The 10,628-nt window shown below is 45.3% G+C and overlaps 1 protein-coding gene across 5 annotated transcripts in view; it reads right to left on the bottom strand.

Moving 5' to 3' along the window:
• Nucleotides 1-4,079: 4,079 nt before the first annotated feature.
• PTH2R (parathyroid hormone 2 receptor) overlaps nucleotides 4,080-10,628 on the bottom strand; it is a 69,804-nt gene continuing 63,255 nt past the window's right edge. For all 5 annotated transcript variants that reach the window (XM_070242214.1, XM_023622533.2, XM_070242216.1 and 2 more), the window contains 3 exons: nucleotides 7,156-7,294; nucleotides 6,322-6,363; nucleotides 4,080-5,292 (listed from right to left, as the gene is read on the bottom strand). In XM_070242214.1, the coding sequence (XP_070098315.1) occupies nucleotides 4,897-5,292; nucleotides 6,322-6,363; nucleotides 7,156-7,294 (577 nt within the window). In that variant the 3' untranslated portion in view covers nucleotides 4,080-4,896. The remainder of the gene's footprint in view (nucleotides 5,293-6,321; nucleotides 6,364-7,155; nucleotides 7,295-10,628) is intronic.

Raw genomic sequence — 10,628 nt, 5'->3', positions numbered from 1 at the left:
AAAGTTATTGTTTATTCTGATAGTCATGAAATACTGGAAGATAAAAATGCTTTTATTTAAAACTCTAATCGTGTTATTGTTTTTTACATTCCTATAATTATTTATAATTCTACCATCAAAATAGTTGAAACTATTCTTATTTATTCCCTTGTTGACTTGGCAAACTATTAGGCTCTTGATAAAGAAAGGGGTCAGGGCGACAGGGGAGAGAACCATCGGGGCTTTAGAGTCAAGCTGAACTGGGTTCAAATCCTGACTTAGCCACTTCGATCTGGAGCAAATCATCTAACTTCTGGTTATCTCTACATTTTGAAGCAGTGATGACTACCTCATCGTGCGTTACGAAGATCATATTAGAAAATATACTGAGAACACTGAGCTCAGCTCCTGAAACAGAGCGGGTGTCTCTGTTCCTCCTAAACCACCCACAGGGAGGCCATCTTCTCAGCCTAGAACTTCCAGGACAAGCAGGAGACCGCTTGGCTGAGCCATTGACTCCCTTGTCTCAGGGAGAGGGTCCGAGAGTGGAGGACTAAGCAGAGCAGGCCAAGGAGAGAAGAAGATTGAATCCAACTCATAAAACAAGACATTTAACAACTCCTTAGAATCGATGAGAATGCCCTCCACAGATTTTGAATAAACTCAAACATATGAATATTTACGTTTCTAAAATGAAACAATTACTGGTAAGAAAATCAGTTATAGTTAAATGGCAAACTAGACAACTTTGCTCCTTGTAAACGCAGCGCATAGAATACCACAAACACTGGCAAAGTAACTGACCTCCACAAAGCAAGCAGACAAGCAGCAACCCAGCTCTGACGGCCACAGCAATTCCTTGCCCGGGGGCATCTGGATAAGTCTGTAAGAGGTTTCTGTGAACGCGGTAACAGACTGCCACAGGTGCAGCTTAAACAGCACAAATGCATCATCTCACAGTGCTGAAGGTCGGAGGTCCAGCAAGGGTCTTGCTGGGCTGAGATCAAGGTGTCAAAGGGCTGAGTTCCTTCGTAGAGGCTCCGGGGGAGAATTCATTTCTTTTCCAGATCCTAGAAGCAGCCCACACAGCCTAATCTATGGCCCCTTCCTCCACCTTCCAAGCCCACAACAAGGGGCAATGTCATGTCCTTCCTACATCACATCTCTCTGACTCCTTCTCCTGCCTCCCTCCTGCACTTTTTTTTTTGCTTGAGGAAGATTAGCCCTGAGCTAACATCTGTGCCAGTCTTCCTCCACTTTGTCTGTGGTCCACGCCTGGGATCCGAACCCACGAACCTGGACCACCAAAGTAGAGCACGTGGAACTTTAACCACTCGGCCACAGGGCCAGCCCCCTCCTCCACTTTTAAGGACCTTTGTCACTACACGGGGCCCACCCAAATAATCCAGGAAAATCTCCCCATTTTAAAGTCACCTGATTAGCATACTTAATTCCATCTACAACCTTGATTCCTCTTTGCCAAGTAACCTAATTTAGTTACAGGTTCTCAGATGTAGCATGCAGATATCTTTTTGGGGGGCATCATTCTGCCTGCCATAATCTCCAAGGGAGATCACTTCTGAATGACATAACATTAATCCCTGGTGTAAATAATATACTGCAACTGGCACAGACCTTATTCATTTTCTCCCAAAGATTCAAAAAACAGCAGTTACTCTGACAGCTTTAGAACCTGCAAAGCGAAGACGTTCCCACCTTACTTAACAAGAGCAGAAAGAGGCGATGCTATGACAGTGAGACTTATGCAAGCGAAATCATTCCTGTTTGCACTGGGCAGCGAACATTGATTATCTCTGAGGTCAGGCTTTCCTTTGGCTACAGGAAGAGTAGGGCATCAAAACTAATGTTCATGTCAACAAGCCATGTAAGGCTGTCTTCACACACTCCTGTAACCTATCATACCACTTCATCCTCTTGCATGTAGAACCTCCTGTATTTCCAAGGGGAACAGTATCTGTTGCATTAGCAATGAGGGCCTTGGAGCAATGTCTTAGTGAAGCTTTGAATAGTGTGGTTGGGATCCAAAAGCTCAGAAATTGTGGGATGAATTTTTCTCTTAATAGGCTCACCTAAACAGAAAAATAGCCATTATTCCAACCTTAAATTAAATACCACTACCTATATAAATAGTTGGGTGCTTACTTCATCCGAAAAATTAAAATTATATAGAATGTCACGCCCCAAGAATATTTTAGAACACTCTTGTTAAAGGTCTATGTGAGTGCCTTGTCCTGACCCCCTGATGTAGGTCAAGTGTGCCCGGAGCCCAGGCCACTAACAGAAATAACAGGAGGAGGGCACTGGGCGGACCAGGCCCCCGCTGGCATCTGAAGGACCAGCCACCACTGAGTTTCAGCAGCTGACTGTTGGTTCTAAGGTCCTCTGATATTTTGATAATTTTTAAAGTATAATTTTTAAGTGAAATCCCTCAAATTTTCAGTGATGGTAACCAAGTAATACACCACAACCCCTTGACAGAGCATAAAGCACAGCTATGGGACAGGCTTAGCTCGTCAGCCAGGGTTTGCTCCTTGGGATCCAGATCAGCTGAGCTTTGATAACTGCTCAATATTTTACTTGATAAAATCAATAGATGGGTGTAATTTACAGCCCCAGCCGTCTGACTGGATGCAAACAATATCAAAACCTGGGAGAAAAAAATGTGTGTTCACAGGTGGGATAAAGAGCCCTGGCAGCCGAGCGCTCTTTGTTCTGGGGCAATAGATAGCCCTTCTGTGTTCTGGCCCCGCACACAGCAGGCATCTGTCACAGCGGTCTCTAAGTCCCTGCCTGTTCAGCTAAGGAAGGACCAGACTTTAAGGAAAGCCTCGGTGCCCCTGGGGGCTTCCTCTATCCTTGTCAATGGGAAGGACTAGTGGCCTGGCCTCAGGATTTGGGGTTGGCCTAGAAAGTAAGAACCCTTAATATTGTCTATATTCTCAAAATATACATATTCTAACAATTATGTTGCAATGACCAGTGGGGCCTTTTATAATATAACGGGGCAAAACGAGGTTTAGCTTAAAACCGCAGCGTAGCAACAACCTAAACCAAGTGCTTGTGTGGAATTTTTGTGTTACAAGAGGCTTCCAGCAGGTGATTTCTCCTTATCATCAGAACGTTCTCTAAGGAGACAGATACTACCTTCATATTAAAGATGGGGAACTTGAACTACAAAGAAACTAAGTGGTTTTATAAAGACTTACAGAAAATTAGCATCGGAACAGAACTCAATCTCTGGCTCAGCCTGTGATGGTTCTCTCTCTCGTAACAGGGGGACGTGGCAACATAGCACTGAGTCGGATGAATTAAACACACAAAACGGCACCTTCACAAACAGGACGGGAAGGAAAGGACACTGTGTTGTCTGGCACAGAGGAGGAAGGAAAGCGTGAGCATGGGAGGAAAGCTGGTGTGTAGACCTCAGAGTACCTTACTCATCACACTATTGGCACGTTGGTTAAGTCACTCGCAAAATGGGACAGATCAGCCGGACCTGTGCCGTGTCACCTGAAGCACGCTGCCCTGTGACATGTTCACACCATGTGTGTATCTGTCTTCCTTCCCACAAGAGAGGAAACTTCATGGGGGCAGAGGCTAAACCACGTGACAGTAAGAGCTCCTGAAGCACTCTCCACCCAGAAGGAATTCACCAAACACTGTGACTGCTCGATGGGTGACACATACACGGGTGACAGTATGGCAGCATGGTGAGAGCACGGGGCTGGAAGGCAGTCAGTCTGTGTCTGGAGCCACACTGTCAGTGACCAGTGCGACCTTGCAAGTTACTCCACCTCTGTGAGTCACACTGTCATCTGTGAAAAGGACAACGGTAATAAGACTCACTGCATAAGTCTGTAGTGAGGATTAAAGGAGTTAATGCTCGTAAAAACTGAGCGGGATGCCAGGAACCTCACGTGCGCTCAACAAATGTTTCAGTGCTGCCACGTGCTGAAGCTTCAAGTTCAGTGAGCACTGGAGTGGCATGCTGATCTCGTAGATCTGGATAAGGGACATTTGGGTGGGTCTCAAAAACAGAGTGAGATGCTGAGAGAAAACTTTAAAAGTGACCCAAAATGTATTTTTAAAACAAGCTTTTTAATTTACCCCACATGCCATTTGGAATACAGTAATAACTCAAAGAAAAAAAGGCGTAAGTGCAGTGTGATTTACAGTCGATACAAATGATTGCAAACAGAATCAGTTCACAGACACGAGCTCACTGACCGAGCAAACTTTGTGACGAGTCAAGGTTTACAAAGGAGTGAAGACCTGAGATTTGCTGGTCACAGAGGGACATTCAAGACGAGGAATATGTGCAATATTCTTGTTTGAGTACTTTTCCTTGTTCCTAGAAAGAAACGAGTTTGTCACAAGTTTGCTATTTTATCAAAGTCCAGCCAACTTATTTTCCAGTGAGTACTTGCTCTTAGATCTTTAATCTTTCAAAGTACATTTTCAGACCCAACTGCTCCTATGAACAGGCAAAATGGGGCATTCAGGTGAGAAAGAGAAAAAGAGAATCCTAATTTCTTAGAAGTAAAATAAACACATACTAAGTGAAATCCATCATACTTAGATATTTACGAGAGAAAACTAGAGGCAAGCAATTGAAATGTTTTCTACCCAAAAGTAGCAGAAAAATGAACACTCACAGAGCAGGTCCCACACATCAATTTAGAAGAGAATGTGATGCCAAAATAAGGTAATAAACTACTCCACTGACACTTCTCCTTCTGTGCCTTTAGTATTTATAGGAGCCAGTTCATGGGGCCTGACGCCGCTGTGAAGGAACTCTTCACCCCTGAATGTCCAGCTCCGGGGACGGAGCAGAGGAATGCCACCAAGCTCCTCTCACAGCCAGGTGGACCAGCGTTTTAAAGCCGCAGGTGCTGATTACAGAACTTCCTCTGTTTCTCCTTTGCTGCCTCCAGTGTCTGGGCTAAACTCCAGTGGCCTGGAAGGCTCCTCCCTCGTGGTCTCACCCGTCCACCTCCCATTGCCTTCCACGGTCTCCTCTTGGATCGAGTGTGGCAGGCAGTCCTGCTCCGAGCCACTCCAGACATACCCGGGCAAAGTCACGTGGCTGTCAGGCTGTGTACAGACCGCCTTGGTCACTCTGCCCGAGAGGAGCACCATGCGGGCGCTGGCCCCCATCTGCGACTGGCTGCTGGTGCTGGGAGTCACGGTGGTTAGCAGGGAGCCGCACCTGTGGCCGCTGCAGGCAGGCGTCCTTTTCCAGGCCAGAGAGAGATTCCACCGACTCCACAACTTCTTCACCTCGGACTGAACCTAAACCGCAAGAACCACATTGTGCATCAGAAACCACTAGGGAGACCCTGCAGCCTTGTGTGGCGGGTGTCTGCCCTCCAGTGACGGTAATAATAACTGAGGTTCCTCTGTGTGCTGGGGATTTGACATATGTATTCTCCCTCAACCTCAAAAAGTCATTGAGATAGGTGTTATCACTGGAGATGAGCAACCTGAGGCTTAGAGAGAGGGAAAAGGACTTGTCTGAGATTAGAATTTTGATGGAAGGTGAAATGCAGCCAATAGAAATGTCTGGCTTGACTCTGGGTTAGAGGAGAAAGAGAGATAAATGTGCCAGCCATGGCTGAGGAATGGAGTGGACGGTGTTCACTGGAAAGGTACTGGCACCGTCACTCTGCAGAGTGTACCGAAGGAGACGATGGGAAGATTGCACACTGAAAAGCAGGCACTGCAGCTGTGTCCTTGAGAGTGTGGGGCTCATCTCCATTCTTGGGACCATTCGATTCTACTGCTATTGCACCTTCCAGAAGACAGCTTATCTGGAAGTTCCAGGACAGGTCCCTGGTAAGCTGATGTCACTTAACAGAACAGTAGGTTACTTCTCCCGAGCCAACTCCTAAATTAACTGAAATTGTCCCGTCACCATCCTGTAGTTTAAAAAATGTCAAAATGTTCTAAAGGATTTGTCCCAGGGAAGCCTGTATTTGAGTCTCTTATAGAACTTGAAATCCAATATAAGTTTAAGCACCAACTGGAATATGAAATTCACTGTCCTTCCAAGCATCAATTTGCGTCCCAACAAGTTGTTTTCTGGTATTAAGGTTTGCAACTGAATTGACATTTAAAAGTGCTGGAAGAGGAAGACCTGAGCTTATGCACATTAATTATTGCTTCTCAAAATAACTTATGATTGAAATACCTCCCTTCTCCCTGCCCATCCTGCCCTCTGACTGCTGGGGATCCTGAAGAGATTCAGGTCACATGGTGATGACCATTTAGAAGCTTCCTCGGAGCTGGACTTGGGGGCTGTCCAGGTGCCTTCAAACCTACCTCTCCATTGCAGTAGCAGTAGATGATGGACACAAAGAAGCCCTGGAGAACAAAAGAGGTGTTAGCACGCTGACAGTTCATGAAGATGCCCCCACAAACATGTCTGGGGTCAGTGATGCACAAATTGAAAAACTGGGTTTTTAAAAAAATTCCTTGAGGGGCTGGCCCCATGGCCAAGTGGTTAAGTTCGAGCATTCCGCTGCAGGAGGCCCAGTGTTTCGTTGGTTCGAATCCTGGGTGCGGTCGGCACTGCTCATCAAACCACGCTGAGGCAGCGTCCCAAAGGCCACAACTAGAGGGACCCACAACGAAGAATATACAACTATGTACTGGGGAGCTTTGGGGAGAAAAAGGAAAAAATAAAATCTTTAAAAAAAAAAATCCCTTGAGAAAATTATGCAAATTATTCTCTTCTAATGTTCTCAAATTCTTAAGTTGAAAGATTTGAGGTCTTTTCTTGGTGTCAGCTGGACCAAACAAGTAACTGAATAAAACGCTGCAAGATTCACAGATTTCTATTCTATTGGTCTCATTTATGTTGCCACTGAAGAATCATGGAATATTTCCTAGTTGGTAACAGACATTTATCCACTGTGAAATGCCAGAAACTATAGACATAGAGTATTATATGGTAAAAATACAGAGAAACTTTTTCCATTCATTCAAAAATATTTATTGAGCGATCACAGTGCTAGCTGCTCAGCATGACAGGGATAAACGACACAAGAAAAGACGAGGCAGACGAGGTTCCCGCACCCCTGGGGCTGACCTTCAGAAGAAAGACAGATGGATAAAACACAAACAAACAGCCACATGGGAAAAGGTGCCCTCTACCTGAAAGGAGTTGAAGAAGAGCTCACAGTGCATCCGCACCTCCCAGCCGCGCCCTGCGAAGGAGTGGGGCAGGCACACAAACACGATGTAGTGTACCCCGAAGACCAGCACCAGGACCAGCGTCGACTTGGCGAGTTTCCTGGAAGAGGATGGCGAGTGCTGTCAGTCAACTCAGAGGGCCTTTCAGAAGAGGCGGCTGGAAGGAAGCGAGCTCAGCAGACCCCCAGGGCCGGCGTACCCCGTCCCCCTGGATCCCGCCATCACCTGCTGTTCTTCCTCCCTCGGCTTCCCGTCACTTTAACACTAAATCCAGTTGTTTCTTCTCACTTCCCACCCCTAAGACTCTCTAATCTGATTTCTACTCTTTTTGCTTAAAGGATACCATTTCATAAAGTTGGGAAATGCCTTTTTTTTCTGTCTTAAGTCTTCCTTGGCACCCACATTTGGGGCTTGAAGAGCATCACCTCCACCCACGTCAACTGCCTTGACCCGCACACGCAGGTTTCTGGCCTGTCAACTACTCCCTCCCTGTCCCTTATATCTGGGTCTCCATCTATCATTTTATACTTTAAGAGCTACATGTGGCCAGTGCCCCTGGCCTTCTCTAAATCGTCTCTGTCAAACATTCTATCTCAAATTGTCTGTAGCTTTAGGTTTTGTGTGGGCTTTTTTGCAAGCTAAGCAATTTGGCTTTATTTCCCTTAACTGCCTCTTCACATGCATTTTCTTGTGTATTTGGAGGAATCGCAGGTTTTCCAATAGATAGGTTGACTCAACCAAGCCCCCAGTGACCCCACCTCTTGGTACTTATGTTCTTGTTAATTCTGTCCCCTGAGTGAGGCAAGACCTGGGACTTGCTTCAAGCCAACAAATTACAGCCAAGATGATGGGATGTCACTCTGACTGTTTCAAAAGACTGTAACTTTTCTCTTACCAGCAGTTTCTCCCTTGTTTGGCTCAATGAGGCAAGGTGCCATTTTGTGAGCTGCCCTACCAAGAAGCCCAGGTGTCAAGGAGAGGGATGTCTGGCCAACAGCCAGCAAGAAGCTGAATCCTGTCAATGATCTCGTGAGCTCAGACCTGGATTCTTCCCCAGTCCAACCTTAGGATGAGACAGCAGCCCTGACAGAATCTCAGCTGCAGCCTGATGAGAGACCCTGAAGCTGAGGACCCACAAGGCTGGGCCCAGGTTCCTGACCTGCAGAAATTGTGAAATAGCAAGTGTGCTGTTTTCAGCCACTAAGTTTGTAGTAATTCATTTTGCAGCAATAGACAGCTGGTACACCCAAGCACATCACTTTCTGTTTTGTTTTTTGTACTTCTTATCCAAGAAAGGCCAAATATGGCTTCTTCTTTCTTATTTCTCAAATATTCCTCTTGCTCTACAAATCATTTATGTCCTGGTAACCTCAAACAATTGTAACCCTCTTTCCTCCAGCTATTTTTATTTATTTACAGACTTACTTTTCTTCTTAGAAATAGGCTGTGTAGGTGAGTAGAGGTCAGACTGGACTCAGACTAAAGAGAACAGGATTCAGGTTCTACCTGTGCGATCTTGATTCCTTTTCTTATCTCTGAAGTGAGGGCATGGAGCTCAGAGGTCCATGGGAGCTGTGACGATCTGAGGCTTTGCCGGGATTTTTTCCACATACGCCCACTGCCCTGTCATAACCCCCTTTCAGCTCCTCCAGGAGCGGGGCGCCCCACGGAATCATGTTGAAACGCAGGATCGGGAGCTGCTCGTCCGCCCCCCTCATCCCTCTGCCTCTTTCAGCTTCCGCTAGTGCCCAGGCCGCTGCTCCTCCTGCTCAGGGCCATCTGCACCGCCTCATGCCCGCGGTTTACCTGGGAGCCTCTGCACTTTCTCCACGCTGTTCGCAGTCTTCAACATGAGACCTTGAGTTACCACCATCTGCTCGATTTGAAAGTTCTATCTTAAGTGTGTTTCATTCACTGATTGTGTTAGTTTATTTCAATTTTAAACCACTTTATCAACTGAGGCTATTGTGCACATTTAGAAGTCTTTCTGTGTGTGCACACGCTCTCCCGGGGAGGTTACCTCAGCCCTGAGATGCGTGTTCAGTCTCTCAGAGAGCGGGATGCACAGAAAGGTGTTCAAACCCTGTTTGAGATGCCACCATTTGGAAATATATCTATTTTTTCATTGTTTTATTTTAGCAAGAATATTTGGACATTTGTTTGACAAAGGTAACAACCAAATGAAATACAAGTTTAGGTACAAAAATAAGTGGGTGTAAATTTAAATACTCAATTAAGCCTAAGAGAGAAACATCACTGGGTCAGAGACACAGATTACATTCTTCTAAGTCTCTTTATTTAAAAAGTGAGAGGCTATTTAAGCTTAATAATCTAAGGCCTCAGAAACTGAACACTGAACTGAATTCCCAAAATCACCACCAAGTGGGTTCCCCATTTTTCTCTCTAAAAAGAAATACTGAGTCATTTTCTACCACATTTTTATCTGTAGCTTCACTGTGGGTGTTATTAAAAATATTAAATATGTTCCAGCTACACAAAAAATGTATTTGGCTGAAAATACTTCCCCTGAGTATGATTAGTCTAGACCCTGTTCCAATTAATCACTTTAAACTTAAAAAACTCTTGGGTACCAGATTATTTAAAATTTATTCTGAATTCTGAATAGCAACGATTTCAATCCTGGATAAATGGTTCTCTTCAATTATTCTGAGAAATAATCCCCCATGAATGAACTCAAAATACTGTCTATTCTATTTTTTAAGATAATCCACCCTTTGTTCTCTCCAGAGTTTCTCAAATCTCTTGGGCAACTTTTTACTGAAAGTGCAAGTGGACGTCACTCAGAACTGTAGAAATAATTCGCTTTTAGTCAGAACTAGAGAGAGAAGCAGCTTTCGAACACCACTGCACTTTTTCTCCTTATGAAGATGAAAGGCTATTGACCTTTTCCACTGTTCTTCCATCCTTTGGCCTTTGTCTTCACCAGGGACAGGACACGAGACAAGCTGTACGGGGCAGCACGGGCCCTTTGCTGTAAGCTCCTGTGCATGGTTCATATGAGAATAACACCTCCTAAAGACACTGAAAGTAACCGGAACCGGCAGCTGCTGGTGTTCACACCGTGCAGCCCGCTCTAGACTCCAGTCCACACCTGCAGTCTTTCCTGCCCAACAATAAATGCTGCCTAAACGGCGGAGGGAATGATTCAGCAAAGCATGTAGAGAAAACGCGTGAGAGAGAGACCGAAACACTGACCACGATTTCTCCCTTCCTGTGTCCGAGACAGCATTTCATTGCGAGCCAGGGAAGAAAGAAATAGTTACCTTTCAGGGATTACAGACTAATCCACCTCTGCCTGATCACGGGATGTATGTGTCCATTGGACAGAGGCCCTGTTATTCAAAATTTCTAAAATAATTATTGGGAGAAATGGACACACTCTTAAGATAATCTGACAATGATCATAAACACTC

Source organism: Equus caballus, chromosome 18, assembly GCF_041296265.1.
Source record: "Equus caballus isolate H_3958 breed thoroughbred chromosome 18, TB-T2T, whole genome shotgun sequence".
NCBI lineage: Eukaryota > Metazoa > Chordata > Mammalia > Perissodactyla > Equidae > Equus > Equus caballus.
The sequence above is the reverse complement of the archived record's forward strand: the minus strand, read 5'-3'. Positions and strand labels throughout refer to the sequence as shown.